At 38.7% G+C, this 19,699-nt stretch overlaps 1 protein-coding gene across 1 annotated transcript; it reads left to right on the forward strand.

Annotated features, from left to right (window-relative positions):
* Positions 1-11,945: 11,945 nt before the first annotated feature.
* Positions 11,946-19,476, forward strand: LOC124370127. Its single transcript, XM_046828417.1, has 3 exons — positions 11,946-12,999; positions 13,780-17,073; positions 19,325-19,476. The coding sequence occupies exons 1-3, from the start codon at positions 11,946-11,948 to the stop codon at positions 19,474-19,476; spliced, it is 4,500 nt and encodes a 1,499-aa protein (XP_046684373.1).
* The last annotated feature ends 223 nt before the right edge of the window (positions 19,477-19,699 follow it).

Consider the following 19,699-nt stretch of genomic DNA (forward strand, 5'->3'; position numbering starts at 1 on the left):
GTCAATGAACCCATGAAAAACAAGATATTTAGGTCTAACGAATATGTACGGAGTTTAAACCTCCTAACTTATACGGTTTTTAAAAAAAATAGGGGGGAAGGGACTTAAAACTCACCCTGTAGATCAGTATCCCATATGGATTTATGTAGTATTAATAATCTTGTTATTACACAAATGTTTAAAGTACCGATAATGTTTTGATTTTTTAAATAAAAATATGTAACTTGCATTGCTATTTAGTGTGTATCTTTAATGGATTAGTATTTAGTAACGTTAATTAATCATTTTGTTTATGCAGCGCCTTTATGGAATGGTGGACATAAGACTACTGGGGAAGGTCTACCCAGTGTGGACGGCGAGGTAGTAGTCCACACCGACACCTACACAGTGCAACCTCGTCGGAGGGTGGAATTACAAGCGAAGGTGGAAGACTTAAAAAGGATTACGTGGATTTATACCGGACTCATTTAGGAAGTTGTATTATGAACTCCATGCCTGGCTATTTTCCTGAATGGTCGGCCCCGGACTTCAGTATGACAAGCGCGTGTTCAACGAGATGGCATCCCACTACTTCCCTATCATGTTGGATGTAAAGGTAGGTTTTATCTCTGATATAGACAGTTAATGTGGCTAAGAATAATATACCGCAACTCTTTAAGTATAAGGATAATCGTCACAAAGACCTGGAGAGACGAAAAAATACCAAAATCATTCAAATGAGCTACCTCCTTCTTTTAATATTAAAAATCATTGAATTTAGCATGTGACGTCAGAGTGTTCTTTCTCTGTACAAGATCGCCCAAGTTATCACTTTCTATTACATGGGTGGCCAGACACTAACTGCGGCAATGGAGACTGATGGTATTTGGGCTTAGAGGGTGTGCGTGATGAGTGAATGTTTTTTTTCGTGTATACCTGTTTTCACATTTTGTTTTTAATCGCGTTGATTATTGTATTTATATTAATAGCTAACCAGGAAAGGCAACGTAGTTTAATGCATTTCTACTTTGTTGTAACTGTAATTGTTAAATAAGAAAAATAAGTGAGCTTAAAATCTAAAAAAAAACGCCTTATTTATCTATTTATCCTAGCAACGATGGACACCATTTGTAGAAAAATGAATTACTAAAACGACTAGTGTTGTTTACATATTTGTATTTCCACCTTGTAATTCCACCTCGTCGGAGGGTGGAATTACAAGCGAAGGTGGAAGACTTAAAAAGGATTACGTGGATTTATACCGGACTCATTTAGGAAGTTGTATTATGAACTCCATGCCTGGCTATTTTCCTGAATGGTCGGCCCCGGACTTCAGTATGACAAGCGCGTGTTCAACGAGATAGTATCCCACTACTTCCCTATCATGTTGGATGTAAAGGTTGGTTTTATCTCTGATATAGACAGTTAATGTGGCTAAGGATAATATACCGCAACTCTTTAAGTATAAGGATAATCGTCACAAAGACCTGGAGAGACGAAAAAATACCAAAATCATTCAAATGAGCTACCTCCTTCTTTTAATATTAAAAATCATTGAATTTAGCATGTGACGTCAGAGTGTTCTTTCTCTGTACAAGATCGCCCAAGTTATCACTTTCTATTACATGGGTGGCCAGACACTAACTGCGGCAATGGAGACTGATGGTATTTGGGCTTAGAGGGTGTGCGTGATGAGTGAATGTTTTTTTTCGTGTATACCTGTTTTCACATTTTGTTTTTAATCGCGTTGATTATTGTATTTATATTAATAGCTAACCAGGAAAGGCAACGTAGTTTAATGCATTTCTACTTTGTTGTAATTGTAATTGTTAAATAAGAACCATAAGTGAGCTTAAAATCTAAAAAAAACGCCTTATTTATCTATTTATCCTAGCAACGATGGACACCATTTGTAGAAAAATGAATTACTAAAACGACTAGTGTTGTTTACATATTTGTATTTCCACCTTGTAATTCCACCTCGTCGGAGGGTGGAATTACAAGCGAAGGTGGAAGACTTAAAAAGGATTACGTGGATTTATACCGGACTCATTTAGGAAGTTGTATAATGAACTCCATGCCTGGCTATTTTCCTGAAAGTGATTTTGAGGGGGACTGCAGCTCCTAAAACATAACAATGGCGCATAGGGCCAAAATAGCATAAATCACATCACGGGGATTTTCTTTCTTTAAAAAAAGGAAGAGGCCGATCCCGTTGTAGCTTTATTTTGCCTGTTTACAAATGCCCGATAAAACGTATAACAGTCACATGAATTGAACCTGCGCTATGTCTATTCATACCCAAAGTTCGACGTCTCCGTTGTGATAAACTTGCCAAAGTCAAAATTGACAAAAAGCAAATTGACGTTTGAAATATTCCTTTCCAATTATCCGTCATCAATAATATATTTTGAACAAAGAAAAGTTTATGATCACATTTCAATAATATTTTAAACCTGATATGACTACTTACCAGTTATAGATCAGTATCCCATATGGATTTATGTAGTATTAATAATCTTGTTATTACACAAATGTTTAAAGTACCGATAATGTTTTGATTTTTTAAATAAAAATATGTAACTTGCATTGCTATTTAGTGTGTATCTTTAATGGATTAGTATTTAGTAACGTTAATTAATCATTTTGTTTATGCAGCGCCTTTATGGAATGGTGGACATAAGACTACTGGGGAAGGTCTACCCAGTGTGGACGGCGAGGGTAGTAGTCCACACCGACACCTACACAGTGCAACCTCGTCGGAGGGTGGAATTACAAGCGAAGGTGGAAGACTTAAAAAGGATTACGTGGATTTATACCGGACTCATTTAGGAAGTTGTATTATGAACTCCATGCCTGGCTATTTTCCTGAATGGTCGGCCCCGGACTTCAGTATGACAAGCGCGTGTTCAACGAGATGGCATCCCACTACTTCCCTATCATGTTGGATGTAAAGGTAGGTTTTATCTCTGATATAGACAGTTAATGTGGCTAAGAATAATATACCGCAACTCTTTAAGTATAAGGATAATCGTCACAAAGACCTGGAGAGACGAAAAAATACCAAAATCATTCAAATGAGCTACCTCCTTCTTTTAATATTAAAAATCATTGAATTTAGCATGTGACGTCAGAGTGTTCTTTCTCTGTACAAGATCGCCCAAGTTATCACTTTCTATTACATGGGTGGCCAGACACTAACTGCGGCAATGGAGACTGATGGTATTTGGGCTTAGAGGGTGTGCGTGATGAGTGAATGTTTTTTTTCGTGTATACCTGTTTTCACATTTTGTTTTTAATCGCGTTGATTATTGTATTTATATTAATAGCTAACCAGGAAAGGCAACGTAGTTTAATGCATTTCTACTTTGTTGTAACTGTAATTGTTAAATAAGAAAAATAAGTGAGCTTAAAATCTAAAAAAAAAAACGCCTTATTTATCTATTTATCCTAGCAACGATGGACACCATTTGTAGAAAAATGAATTACTAAAACGACTAGTGTTGTTTACATATTTGTATTTCCACCTTGTAATTCCACCTCGTCGGAGGGTGGAATTACAAGCGAAGGTGGAAGACTTAAAAAGGATTACGTGGATTTATACCGGACTCATTTAGGAAGTTGTATTATGAACTCCATGCCTGGCTATTTTCCTGAATGGTCGGCCCCGGACTTCAGTATGACAAGCGCGTGTTCAACGAGATAGTATCCCACTACTTCCCTATCATGTTGGATGTAAAGGTTGGTTTTATCTCTGATATAGACAGTTAATGTGGCTAAGAATAATATACCGCAACTCTTTAAGTATAAGGATAATCGTCACAAAGACCTGGAGAGACGAAAAAATACCAAAATCATTCAAATGAGCTACCTCCTTCTTTTAATATTAAAAATCATTGAATTTAGCATGTGACGTCAGAGTGTTCTTTCTCTGTACAAGATCGCCCAAGTTATCACTTTCTATTACATGGGTGGCCAGATACTAACTGCGGCAATGGAGACTGATGGTATTAGGGCTTAGATGGTGTGCGTGATGAGTGAATGTTTTTTTTCGTGTATACCTATTTTCACATTTTGTTTTTAATCGCGTTGATTATTGTATTTATATTAATAGCTAACCAGGAAAGGCAACGTAGTTTAATGCATTTCTACTTTGTTGTAAACTGTAATTGTTAAATAAGAAAATTAAGTGAGCTTAAAATCTAAAAAAACGCCTTATTTATCTATTTATCCTAGCAACGATGGACACCATTTGTAGAAAAATGAATTACTAAAACGACTAGTGTTGTTTACATATTTGTATTTCCACCTTGTAATTCCACCTCGTCGGAGGGTGGAATTACAAGCGAAGGTGGAAGACTTAAAAAGGATTACGTGGATTTATACCGGACTCATTTAGGAAGTTGTATAATGAACTCCATGCCTGGCTATTTTCCTGAAAGTGATTTTGAGGGGGACTGCAGCTCCTAAAACATAACAATGGCGCATAGGGCCAAAATAGCATAAATCACATCACGGGGATTTTCTTTCTTTAAAAAAAGGAAGAGGCCGATCCCGTTGTAGCTTTATTTTGCCTGTTTACAAATGCCCGATAAAACGTATAACAGTCACATGAATTGAACATGCGCTATGTCTATTCATACCCAAAGTTCGACGTCTCCGTTGTGATAAACTTGCCAAAGTCAAAATTGACAAAAAGCAAATTGACGTTTGAAATATTCCTTTCCAATTATCCGTCATCAATAATATATTTTGAACAAAGAAAAGTTTATGATCACATTTCAATAATATTTTAAACCTGATATGACTACTTACCAGTTATAGATCAGTATCCCATATGGATTTATGTAGTATTAATAATCTTGTTATTACACAAATGTTTAAAGTACCGATAATGTTTTGATTTTTTAAACAAAGAAAAGTTTATGATCATTTTCAATAATATTTTAAACCTGATATGACTATTTACCAGTTATCGATCAGTATCCCATATGGATTTATGTAGTATTAATGTTCTTGTTATTACACAAATGTTTAAAGTTTTAATGTTAAAGATAATGTTTTGATTTTTTAAATAAAAATATGTAACTTGCATTGCTATTTAGTGTGTATCTTTAATGGATTAGTATTTAGTAACGTTAATTAATCATTTTGTTTATGCAGCGCCTTTATGGAATGGTGGACATAAGACTACTGGGGAAGGTCTACCCAGTGTGGACGGCGAGGTAGTAGTCCACACCGACACCTACACAGTGCAACCTCGTCGGAGGGTGGAATTACAAGCGAAGGTGGAAGACTTAAAAAGGATTACGTGGATTTATACCGGACTCATTTAGGAAGTTGTATTATGAACTCCATGCCTGGCTATTTTCCTGAATGGTCGGCCCCGGACTTCAGTATGACAAGCGCGTGTTCAACGAGATGGCATCCCACTACTTCCCTATCATGTTGGATGTAAAGGTTGGTTTTATCTCTGATATAGACAGTTAATGTGGCTAAGAATAATATACCGCAACTCTTTAAGTATAAGGATAATCGTCACAAAGACCTGGAGAGACGAAAAAATACCAAAATCATTCAAATGAGCTACCTCCTTCTTTTAATATTAAAAATCATTGAATTTAGCATGTGACGTCAGAGTGTTCTTTCTCTGTACAAGATCGCCCAAGTTATCACTTTCTATTACATGGGTGGCCAGACACTAACTGCGGCAATGGAGACTGATGGTATTTGGGCTTAGAGGGTGTGCGTGATGAGTGAATGTTTTTTTTCGTGTATACCTGTTTTCACATTTTGTTTTTAATCGCGTTGATTATTGTATTTATATTAATAGCTAACCAGGAAAGGCAACGTAGTTTAATGCATTTCTACTTTGTTGTAACTGTAATTGTTAAATAAGAAAAATAAGTGAGCTTAAAATCTAAAAAAAACGCCTTATTTATCTATTTATCCTAGCAACGATGGACACCATTTGTAGAAAAATTAATTACTAAAACGACTAGTGTTGTTTACATATTTGTATTTCCACCTTGTAATTCCACCTCGTCGGAGGGTGGAATTACAAGCGAAGGTGGAAGACTTAAAAAGGATTACGTGGATTTATACCGGACTCATTTAGGAAGTTGTATAATGAACTCCATGCCTGGCTATTTTCCTGAAAGTGATTTTGAGGGGGACTGCAGCTCCTAAAACATAACAATGGCGCATAGGGCCAAAATAGCATAAATCACATCACGGGGATTTTCTTTCTTTAAAAAAAGGAAGAGGCCGATCCCGTTGTAGCTTTATTTTGCCTGTTTACAATTGCCCGATAAAACGTATAACAGTCACATGAATTGAACCTGCGCTATGTCTATTCATACCCAAAGTTCGACGTCTCCGTTGTGATAAACTTGCCAAAGTCAAAATTGACAAAAAGCAAATTGACGTTTGAAATATTCCTTTCCAATTATCCGTCATCAATAATATATTTTGAACAAAGAAAAGTTTATGATCACATTTCAATAATATTTTAAACCTGATATGACTACTTACCAGTTATAGATCAGTATCCCATATGGATTTATGTAGTATTAATAATCTTGTTATTACACAAATGTTTAAAGTACCGATAATGTTTTGATTTTTTAAATAAAAATATGTAACTTGCATTGCTATTTAGTGTGTATCTTTAATAATTTAGTATTTAGTAACGTTAATTAATCATTTTGTTTATGCAGCGCCTTTATAGAATGGTGGACATAAGACTACTGGGGAAGGTCTACCCAGTGTGGACGGCGAGGTAGTAGTCCACACCGACACCTACACAGTGCAACCTCGTCGGAGGGTGGAATTACAAGCGAAGGTGGAAGACTTAAAAAGGATTACGTGGATTTATACCGGACTCATTTAGGAAGTTGTATTATGAACTCCATGCCTGGCTATTTTCCTGAATGGTCGGCCCCGGACTTCAGTATGACAAGCGCGTGTTCAACGAGATGGCATCCCACTACTTCCCTATCATGTTGGATGTAAAGGTTGGTTTTATCTCTGATATAGACAGTTAATGTGGCTAAGAATAATATACCGCAACTCTTTAAGTATAAGGATAATCGTCACAAAGACCTGGAGAGACGAAAAAATACCAAAATCATTCAAATGAGCTACCTCCTTCTTTTAATATTAAAAATCATTGAATTTAGCATGTGACGTCAGAGTGTTCTTTCTCTGTACAAGATCGCCCAAGTTATCACTTTCTATTACATGGGTGGCCAGACACTAACTGCGGCAATGGAGACTGATGGTATTTGGGCTTAGAGGGTGTGCGTGATGAGTGAATGTTTTTTTTCGTGTATACCTGTTTTCACATTTTGTTTTTAATCGCGTTGATTATTGTATTTATATTAATAGCTAACCAGGAAAGGCAACGTAGTTTAATGCATTTCTACTTTGTTGTAACTGTAATTGTTAAATAAGAAAAATAAGTGAGCTTAAAATCTAAAAAAAACGCCTTATTTATCTATTTATCCTAGCAACGATGGACACCATTTGTAGAAAAATGAATTACTAAAACGACTAGTGTTGTTTACATATTTGTATTTCCACCTTGTAATTCCACCTCGTCGGAGGGTGGAATTACAAGCGAAGGTGGAAGACTTAAAAAGGATTACGTGGATTTATACCGGACTCATTTAGGAAGTTGTATAATGAACTCCATGCCTGGCTATTTTCCTGAAAGTGATTTTGAGGGGGACTGCAGCTCATAAAACATAACAATGGCGCATAGGGCCAAAATAGCATAAATCACATCACGGGGATTTTCTTTCTTTAAAAAAAGGAAGAGGCCGATCCCGTTGTAGCTTTATTTTGCCTGTTTACAAATGCCCGATAAAACGTATAACAGTCACATGAATTGAACCTGCGCTATGTCTATTCATACCCAAAGTTCGACGTCTCCGTTGTGATAAACTTGCCAAAGTCAAAATTGACAAAAAGCAAATTGACGTTTGAAATATTCCTTTCCAATTATCCGTCATCAATAATATATTTTGAACAAAGAAAAGTTTATGATCACATTTCAATAATATTTTAAACCTGATATGACTACTTACCAGTTTCCAGTTATAGATCAGTATCCCATATGGATTTATGTAGTATTAATAATCTTGTTATTACACAAATGTTTAAAGTACCGATAATGTTTTGATTTTTTAAACAAAGAAAAGTTTATGATCATTTTCAATAATATTTTAAACCTGATATGACTATTTACCAGTTATCGATCAGTATCCCATATGGATTTATGTAGTATTAATGTTCTTGTTATTACACAAATGTTTAAAGTTTTAATGGTAAAGATAATGTTTTGATTTTTTAAATAAAAATATGTAACTTGCATTGCTATTTAGTGTGTATCTTTAATGGATTAGTATTTAGTAACGTTAATTAATCATTTTGTTTATGCAGCGCCTTTATGGAATGGTGGACATAAGACTACTGGGGAAGGTCTACCCAGTGTGGACGGCGAGGTAGTAGTCCACACCGACACCTACACAGTGCAACCTCGTCGGAGGGTGGAATTACAAGCGAAGGTGGAAGACTTAAAAAGGATTACGTGGATTTATACCGGACTCATTTAGGAAGTTGTATAATGAACTCCATGCCTGGCTATTTTCCTGAAAGTGATTTTGAGGGGGACTGCAGCTCCTAAAACATAACAATGGCGCTTAGGGCCTAAATAGCATAAATCACATCACGGGGATTTTCTTTCTTTAAAAAAAGGAAGAGGCCGATCCCGTTGTAGCTTTATTTTGCCTGTTTACAATTGCCCGATAAAATTTATAACAGTCACATGATTTGAACCTGCGCTATGTCTATTCATACCCAAAGTTCGACGTCTCCGTTGTGATAAACTTGCCAAAGTCAAAATTGACAATAAGCAAATTGACGTTTGAAATATTCTTTTCCAATTATCCGTCATCAATAATACATTTTGAACAAAGAAAAGTTTATGATCATATTTCAATAATATTTTAAACATGATATGACTACTTACCAATTATAGATCAGTATCCCATATGGATTTATGTAGTATTAATGTTCTAGTTATTATACAAATGTTTAAAGTACCGTTAATGTTTTGATTTTTTAAATAAAAATATGTAACTTTCATTGCTATTTAGTGTGTAATTTTAATGGATTAGTATTTAGTAACGTTAATTAATCATTTTTTTACGCTGCACCTTAATGGAATGGTGGACATAAGACTACTGGGGAAGGTCTACCCAGTGTGGACGGCGAGGTAGTAGTCCACACCGACACCTACACAGTGCAACTTCGTCGGAGGGTGGAATTACAAGCGAAGGTGGAAGACTTAAAAAGGATTACGTGGATTTATACCGGACTCATTTAGGAAGTTGTATAATGAACTCCATGCCTGGCTATTTTCCTGAAAGTGATTTTGAGGGGGACTGCAGCTCATAAAACATAACAATGGCGCATAGGGCCAAAATAGCATAAATCACATCACGGGGATTTTCTTTCTTTAAAAAAAGGAAGAGGCCGATCCCGTTGTAGCTTTATTTTGCCTGTTTACAAATGCCCGATAAAACGTATAACAGTCACATGAATTGAACCTGCGCTATGTCTATTCATACCCAAAGTTCGACGTCTCCGTTGTGATAAACTTGCCAAAGTCAAAATTGACAAAAAGCAAATTGACGTTTGAAATATTCCTTTCCAATTATCCGTCATCAATAATACATTTTGAACAAAGAAAAGTTTATGATCATATTTCAATAATATTTTAAACATGATATGACTACTTACCAATTATAGATCAGTATCCCATATGGATTTATGTAGTATTAATGTTCTAGTTATTATACAAATGTTTAAAGTACCGTTAATGTTTTGATTTTTTAAATAAAAATATGTAACTTTCATTGCTATTTAGTGTGTAATTTTAATGGATTAGTATTTAGTAACGTTAATTAATCATTTTTTTACGCTGCACCTTAATGGAATGGTGGACATAAGACTACTGGGGAAGGTCTACCCAGTGTGGACGGCGAGGTAGTAGTCCACACCGACACCTACACAGTGCAACTTCGTCGGAGGGTGGAATTACAAGCGAAGGTGGAAGACTTAAAAAGGATTACGTGGATTTATACCGGACTCATTTAGGAAGTTGTATAATGAACTCCATGCCTGGCTATTTTCCTGAAAGTGATTTTGAGGGGGACTGCAGCTCATAAAACATAACAATGGCGCATAGGGCCAAAATAGCATAAATCACATCACGGGGATTTTCTTTCTTTAAAAAAAGGAAGAGGCCGATCCCGTTGTAGCTTTATTTTGCCTGTTTACAAATGCCCGATAAAACGTATAACAGTCACATGAATTGAACCTGCGCTATGTCTATTCATACCCAAAGTTCGACGTCTCCGTTGTGATAAACTTGCCAAAGTCAAAATTGACAAAAAGCAAATTGACGTTTGAAATATTCCTTTCCAATTATCCGTCATCAATAATATATTTTGAACAAAGAAAAGTTTATGATCACATTTCAATAATATTTTAAACCTGATATGACTACTTACCAGTTTCCAGTTATAGATCAGTATCCCATATGGATTTATGTAGTATTAATAATCTTGTTATTACACAAATGTTTAAAGTACCGATAATGTTTTGATTTTTTAAACAAAGAAAAGTTTATGATCATTTTCAATAATATTTTAAACCTGATATGACTATTTACCAGTTATCGATCAGTATCCCATATGGATTTATGTAGTATTAATGTTCTTGTTATTACACAAATGTTTAAAGTTTTAATGGTAAAGATAATGTTTTGATTTTTTAAATAAAAATATGTAACTTGCATTGCTATTTAGTGTGTATCTTTAATGGATTAGTATTTAGTAACGTTAATTAATCATTTTGTTTATGCAGCGCCTTTATGGAATGGTGGACATAAGACTACTGGGGAAGGTCTACCCAGTGTGGACGGCGAGGTAGTAGTCCACACCGACACCTACACAGTGCAACCTCGTCGGAGGGTGGAATTACAAGCGAAGGTGGAAGACTTAAAAAGGATTACGTGGATTTATACCGGACTCATTTAGGAAGTTGTATAATGAACTCCATGCCTGGCTATTTTCCTGAAAGTGATTTTGAGGGGGACTGCAGCTCCTAAAACATAACAATGGCGCTTAGGGCCTAAATAGCATAAATCACATCACGGGGATTTTCTTTCTTTAAAAAAAGGAAGAGGCCGATCCCGTTGTAGCTTTATTTTGCCTGTTTACAATTGCCCGATAAAATTTATAACAGACACATGATTTGAACCTGCGCTATGTCTATTCATACCCAAAGTTCGACGTCTCCGTTGTGATAAACTTGCCAAAGTCAAAATTGACAATAAGCAAATTGACGTTTGAAATATTCTTTTCCAATTATCCGTCATCAATAATACATTTTGAACAAAGAAAAGTTTATGATCATATTTCAATAATATTTTAAACATGATATGACTACTTACCAATTATAGATCAGTATCCCATATGGATTTATGTAGTATTAATGTCCGTCCTGGGTATGACGTTAAACTGCCTCTTCCCACCTAACCATTCCCTAATTCCTACCAAATCCCCCTCCAGGGTCTATAAGTACCCGTCCTCTGACCGTTCCAGTGCATGGCTCGCTGGGAGTGCTTAAGCCGGCACTAGATGCCCTATCTGGTGTCGGTGAGAGCTGATGTGAGCTTGTCTCTGCCGAGGCGTAGGTCATGTACTGGTTCAGAAGCCAGCCACTTCGGTCCTTGGTCAGGAAGTGTTCAGTAGGCAGGGGTGTCGGAGTCCCTGCTGCCACGTGCGAGTCCAAGTTGTGCGCGTATACCCAGCTTGGTAAACGATAAAAACCGGGCCCCAGGGAACTGGGGTAGGGTTGTCCCACAAGCTACGGTTTGAGAGACGCCCGAGGGCATGCCCGTTCCCGGTCAATCGGCCCGCACTACTCAACACGATGCGCTGGTATACAACTTTATGGCTACATCAAACCCCCCCGCAGGGCAAACTAGAGTTGTAGAAAGAGACCTTTACGATCCGGACAGAAAGCGCGGTCACGCTAGCGATTCTGACGAAACGTCGACAGAAGTTGAAACCAAGCAACGGAAAACAGAAGAACCTCACAGTGAAGAACTTGACAATGCCATCCCCACACCATTATTCCTAATAATAAGCCACAAGGAAGAAGGCAAGTCTTTGAGCAAGATCAGTCCCTTCATTATAAATAAGGCCCTTGTCAACACAGCAGGACAACCAAAGTCAATCAGAAAGTTGAGAAACGGAACAATTTTGGTGGAGGCTGCGAATTGCGGTCAAGCCAAGAAGCTCCTGCAAATGCAACGTTTCTTTGACCAGGTCGAGATCAACGTCAAACCACATCCTTCTCTAAACTCCTCTAAGGGAATTGTTTTTAGCCGTGATCTCATCGATTGCAGTGAAGATGAGCTCAGAGAAGAGTTGCATTATTCGATGGTAACGGACGTGGTTAGGATATTTAGGACTGAGAACGGTCAAAAAGTTCCCACAGCTGGATTGATATTGACTTTTGCTATGCCTCAGCCCCCGTCTACTATAAAGGCCGGATACCTGTCCTTGGCAGTAAGACCTTATTTTAAAAACCCTCAGAGGTGCTTTAGGTGCCAAAGGTTTGGGCATTCTAGCAAGGTGTGCACCAATTCAGAGACTTGCTCTCGTTGCGCCACAGAGGGCCATAACGAGGAAGGCTGTAAAAACGACATCCAGTGTGTAAACTGCAAAGGGAAACACCTATCATCCTCTAGAGAATGCAAAGTATATTTAGAGGAAAAAGAAATTCTTAAGATAGTGACCCTCGATAAACTTTCCTTCAACGAGGCTCGCAGGGAGTATAGGAGAAGGGTTGCCCCTACTCCCAAAAAGGGAGTATCCTACTCTGAAGCCGCTGCTGCCCCGGTCCATCCTACTCAATGTTCATCCTGCTCAGTTTTGGAGGGTATGCTCCGAACTCTAACCGAGCAGGTTGCCACTCTTGTGCAACAGCTTGCTGCCGTTGGAGGAGGGCATTCTTTATCGTCGCCAACAATATCTACTCAAAAGGCCCTTACAACCGGCTCAAAGCAGAATCAGCCCCAAACATATTCAGCAGTCGCATCACATTCCAAAGACAGATCGCAACAGAACATAAAACCACAGTTATCCTTGGAAGAAAAAAGACAGATTTCGTCCAAGCTCAAAGCGTCGATTCAGAAAAAAGTAGACAATAGGACGAAGGTGCCGGTAAGAAATTCACCCTCATCTAAATCCTCTCTACAGTCAATTCCTGACGAAGATATGATCGATGACCCTTTGCAGTTGCAGTCGGAGTTCCAGACAGTTCAGGGAACCTTCCGCCCAACTGCAAACCATAAAAAGAAAATAATTACTTATAAATAAAAATACGATTGAATATAAAAACAAATCATGTTGCTACAATGGAATATTAACGGTTTGAGAAGTCACCTAGAAGACCTAAAGATCCTTATAAACACGAAAAGGCCCAAAGTAATATGCCTACAAGAAACCAAATTAGCTCCACACATACATTTTAATCAAAAGGACTACAACACTTTTCGTCGCGACTACTACCAAGCCATTGCTTGTGGAGGTGTTGCGATACTAACTGAACCCTCCTTAAATGCCAGAGAGATAAACCTCAATACCAATCTTCAAGCAATTGCAGTAACAGTATCACTCCCTATTACAGTAACTATATGCTCCCTGTATTTACCACCAGCCCCTCTGGTTGTGGCTCGCGATGATCTGAGTGATCTCATTGCTCAGCTTCCAGTTCCCTTTCTGATTGTTGGCGACTTCAACGCTCATCACCTCTCTTGGGGTTCCGGCCATTGCGGTCAGCGAGGTAACATGGTTGCCGGGTTGTGCGACGGATTACAACTTGTGATCCTCAACGATGGGTCGGCCACCTATATGTGCCCCAGAACTGGCGCGTGGTCTGCTATTGACTTGTCGATCTGTAGTCCTGCCTTATCCACCAGAGTCCATTGGTCTGTCCTATCCGACCTGTCGGGAAGCGACCATGCCCCGATTGCTGTGGCTATTGAATCCCTTACCCAGCCGTTGACCAAGACTCCGAGATGGATAATTAACAAAGCCAATTGGGATGAATTCAAAAAGAGCATAAGTTCTCAAACCGAAAACATCCAAAACACTGATATAAACGCAGCAACATCGTTATTTACATCATCACTGGTTTTAGCGGCCGAAAAGAGCATTCCCAAAACTTCGGGGAAACCAAAGAGGCACAATGTGCCGTGGTGGTCCGATGAATGCTCAAAAGCCCTAAAAGACCGAAGAAAATGTTTAAAAATATTTAATACATTTCCGACTGAGCCAAATCTTGAGCGGTTCAGGAGATCAAGAGCGAAGGCTCGACAAGTATTCAGACTGAGTCGGCGCCAATCTTGGCTAAACTTTACCGACCACATTACTCGAACTACTCCTGTGTCAGACGTTTGGAGAAAACTGCGCTCTGTGTGCAATAATCACTCCCCACCCCCCATCTTAGGTTTAAAACATGGAAATGATTTTGTTACCGAGCCCAAGGCGATCGCAAATAGGTTTGCCTCCTACTTTGCGGGAATCTCCAAAACATCGTCCTACGACCGCGAGTTTAAAAATTTCAAAGCCATAAAAGAATCGCTCCCCCTTAATCTGAATTTACACGACGACTCTCCTCTCAATCATCCCTTCACTCTCCACGAACTAAACTCTTCACTAAAGGCCACCTCCAACTCCGCTCCAGGTCCCGATAGCATACATTATGCAATGCTGCGAAACCTACCAGCTGGTATTAAACATGATTTACTCCTTCTGTACAATAGAATATTTATAGAAAACAAATTCCCTGTGTCTTGGCGTCGATCACATGTTATTGCATTGCACAAAATGGGCCAGGATAGCACTTCTCCTGGGAGCTATCGACCTATCTCACAAACGAGCAGTCTTTGCAAGACCCTCGAACGCATGGTCAATCGGAGACTCGTCTGGTTTTTGGAGAAAAATAATCTCCTATCTGCCCCACAGTGTGGCTTTCGTCAGGGGAGATCGTCTACTGACCATTTGATAACAATGGAAACGGCCATACTGAATGCTTTCATCCAAAGAAGGCAAATGACTGCCGTTTTCTTTGACTTAATGAAAGCATATGACACTGCTTGGAGAAGAGGTATCATAAATACACTGGTATCTTGGGGAATTGGAAACCACATGCTGGCGTTCATTAACGGTTTTATGATGGATAGATCTATTCAAGTGAGGCTAGGAAAAACTCTTTCTGACCCTTTCATTCAAGAGAATGGAATTCCGCAAGGAAGCGTCCTGAGCTGTACTCTGTTCGCTATTGCCATCAATGATATCGCCTCTTGTGTCGCCCCTCCGGTACATTGTTCTCTCTTCGTTGACGACTTCGCCATCTTTGTTACTGCAAAAAGGCTGTCTGCAACGGAGCGTGCTCTTCAGCTCACTATTAATCGCCTTGTTAAGTGGTGCGGTAGAACTGGTTTCACCTTTTCTCTGCCAAAAACGAGGTGCATGGTGTTCTCTAGGTTGCGCTCTGTCGATGAACCAACACTTTTTTTAAAGGGTCAGAGAATTACGCCTTGTGAAGAAATTAAATTCTTAGGCCTAACCTTCGATCGCCGCCTTACCTGGATCTCACACCTTAAAAGTCTTAAGTCTAAATGCCTTAAGCGGCTAAACCTTATCAGAGCTCTGAGTGGGACGAATTGGGGGGCAGACAGGACCTGCATGCTCAGGTTCTATAAAGCCTTTATACGCTCCTGCTTGGACTATGGATGTCAGGTTTATGGATCAGCGAGACCTAATGCACTCAAGATGCTAGACTCAATCCACAACTCTTCTCTAAGACTGGCCACGGGAGCATTGCGATCTAGCCCTGTGATTAGTATATATGCCGAAACAGGAGAGCCTCCGCTTAGTCATAGAAGAGTTCAACTTTCATTGAATTACGTCCACACACTCATGTCCAAACCTCAAAATCCCGCCTACGACTGGGTCCTAAACAATTCACTACACGATCAGTTCATTACTAAACCGAGGCACCCTGCACCAATTGGTGTAAGAGCTATAACATACAATTCTCAGATAGGTCTAACCGATTACGAGGTCAGGGAGTTGCATCAGTGCGATGTCCCGCCTTGGTCCGTAACTCCACCAGAAATAATCTTGAGCCTCTCCACCTTTAAAAAACATACGACACCGGACACCATATATCATCAAGAATTCCGTCAAATCTTACAACAACTCTCTCCGTGCGATGTGCTATACACAGATGGATCAAAGGATGGTCCGAGGACAGGTTGCGCTTTTGTTACTGCGGGTAGACGATACGGTTTCCGACTCCCCAGCGACTCCTCTGTTTACACGGCTGAACTGACAGCTATACAGAAGACCCTGAACATTACGTGGTCTAGAACTGGTAAGTTGGTAATCTGCAGTGACTCTCTTAGTAGTCTACAAGCAATTGGCGACATGTACTCTAAGAACATCTTGGTTCGAAGTATCTGGTCCTCACTACACAAGCTACAGTCGGAGGGAGTGGTTGTTATTTTTGTCTGGGTTCCCGGACACGTAGGCATCCATGGCAACGAGCTGGCAGACAGAGGAGCAAAAGAAGCTTTGGAGCTCCAACCATTCACCTTACGGATGGTGGCATCAGACATCACTCCTGTGGTGAAAGCCAAGTTAAAAGCTATGTGGAGTTCCGAATGGCAGGCGGTCTACAACAACAAGCTAAGAATCATCAAAGACTGCACAAGACCTTGGGGTACAGCTCATCGCCGGAGTCGGCGTGAGGAGGTGGTGTTGTGTCGCCTTCGTCTTGGCCACACACTGCTCACTCACGGCTTCCTTATGAATCGAGGTGACCCACCGATTTGCGCCACATGCGACACTGTTATTACAGTGAAGCATGTGCTGGTCGACTGTCCTTGCTACTCAAGGTGCCGTCGAGCTATCAATCTGCCAGCTTCGTTAAGGGATGTGCTAGGTGATGACGAAACTGTTGTGAGGAGGCTCTTCGCCGTTTTAACAGAATCCTCCCTAGTAAGCAAGATTTAATTTTAATTATTTATCCCTCCATACTTTGATACCTACGTTGTTTTGTTCCCAGGTTTATGCTTGTTATTTAGTATTTAATAGATTTATTACTCTTGTTGCCTAGATCCTAAGCTATTAGAATCAAGATGGCCCACCTACAGCCATGCTCCACCATGTTCTTGTTTTGTTATAAAATTATTCAGTATCTATTTCCCTATTATTTCGTTTTTAACTGTTGTCATAGTGGCCCATTTACAGCCACTCTGACAATAACATTGATTGTTGAGTTTGTCGCATTGTTATTTAGTATATAGTATATACTTTGTTATTGCTTAGACTTAAACTATCTTATTTAATGTTCTCACGACCTTATACGTACTACCAACAAATGACAACGCCACAACATGAGCTGTTGTCTTGAATCTAGAGGCCATTGATAACCTCTTGTGTTTTATGGCCCTAATAAAAAAAAAAAAAAAAAAAAAAAAAAAAAAAAGTATTAATGTTCTAGTTATTATACAAATGTTTAAAGTACCGTTAATGTTTTGATTTTTTAAATAAAAATATGTAACTTTCATTGCTATTTAGTGTGTAATTTTAATGGATTAGTATTTAGTAACGTTAATTAATCATTTTTTTACGCTGCACCTTAATGGAATGGTGGACATAAGACTACTGGGGAAGGTCTACCCAGTGTGGACGGCGAGGTAGTAGTCCACACCGACACCTACACAGTGCAACTTCGTCGGAGGGTGGAATTACAAGCGAAGGTGGAAGACTTAAAAAGGATTACGTGGATTTATACCGGACTCATTTAGGAAGTTGTATAATGAACTCCATGCCTGGCTATTTTCCTGAATGGTCGGCCCTGGACTTCAGTATGACAAGCGCGTGTTTAACGAGATGGTATCCCACTACTTCCCTATCATGTTGGATATAAAGGTTGGTTTTATCTCTGATATAGACAGTTAATGTGGCTAAGAATAATATACCGCAACTCTTTAAGTATAAGGATAATCGTCACAAAGACCTGGAGAGACGAAAAAATACCAAAATCATTCAAATGAGCTACCTCCTTCTTTTAATATTAAAATTCATTGAATTTAGCATTTGACGTCAGAGTGTTCTTTCTCTGTACAAGATCGCCCAAGTTATCACTTTCTATTACATGGGTGGCCAGACACTAACTGCGGCAATGGAGACTGATGGTATTTGGGCTTAGAGGGTGTGCGTGATGAGTGAATGTTTGTTTTCGTGTATACCTGTTTTCACATTTTGTTTTTAATCGCGTTGATTATTGTATTTATATTAATAGCTAACCAGGAAAGGCAACGTAGTTTAATGCATTTCTACTTTGTTGTAATTGTAATTGTTAAATAAGAACCATAAGTGAGCTTAAAATCTAAAAAAAACGCCTTATTTATCTATTTATCCTAGCAACGATGGACACCATTTGTAGAAAAATGAATTACTAAAACGACTAGTGTTGTTTACATATTTGTATTTCCACCTTGTAATTCCACCTCGTCGGAGGGTGGAATTACAAGCGAAGGTGGAAGACTTAAAAAGGATTACGTGGATTTATACCGGACTCATTTAGGAAGTTGTATAATGAACTCCATGCCTGGCTATTTTCCTGAAAGTGATTTTGAGGGGGACTGCAGCTCCTAAAACATAACAATGGCGCATAGGGCCAAAATAGCATAAATCACATCACGGGGATTTTCTTTCTTTAAAAAAAGGAAGAGGCCGATCCCGTTGTAGCTTTATTTTGCCTGTTTACAATTGCCCGATAAAACGTATAACAGTCACATGATTTGAACCTGCGCTATGTCTATTCATACCCAAAGTTCGACGTCTCCGTTGTGATAAACTTGCCAAAGTCAAAATTGACAAAAAGCAAATTGACGTTTGAAATATTCCTTTCCAATTATCCGTCATCAATAATATATTTTGAACAAAGAAAAGTTTATGATCACATTTCAATAATATTTTAAACCTGATATGACTACTTACCAGTTATAGATCAGTATCCCATATGGATTTATGTAGTATTAATAATCTTGTTATTACACAAATGTTTAAAGTACCGATAATGTTTTGATTTTTTAAATAAAAATATGTAACTTGCATTGCTATTTAGTTTGTATCTTTAATGGATTAGTATTTAGTAACGTTAATTATTCATTTTGTTTATGCAGCGCCTTTATGGAATGGTGGACATAAGACTACTGGGGAAGGTCTACCCAATGTGGACGGCGAGGTAGTAGTCCACACCGACACCTACACAGTAAAACCTCGTCGGAGGGTGGAATTACAAGCGAAGGTGGAAGACTTAAAAAGGATTACTTAGATTTATACCGGACTCATTTAGGAAGTTGTATAATGAACTCCATGCCTGGCTATTTTCCTGAATGGTCGGCCCTGGACTTCAGTATGACAAGCGCGTGTTCAACGAGATGGTATCCCACTACTTCCCTATCATGTTGGATGTAAAGGTTGGTTTTATCTCTGATATAGACAGTTAATGTGGCTAAGAATAATATACCGCAACTCTTTAAGTATAAGGATAATCG

This window comes from Homalodisca vitripennis, unplaced genomic scaffold (genome assembly GCF_021130785.1).
Source record: "Homalodisca vitripennis isolate AUS2020 unplaced genomic scaffold, UT_GWSS_2.1 ScUCBcl_20;HRSCAF=552, whole genome shotgun sequence".
Classification (NCBI taxonomy): domain Eukaryota; kingdom Metazoa; phylum Arthropoda; class Insecta; order Hemiptera; family Cicadellidae; genus Homalodisca; species Homalodisca vitripennis.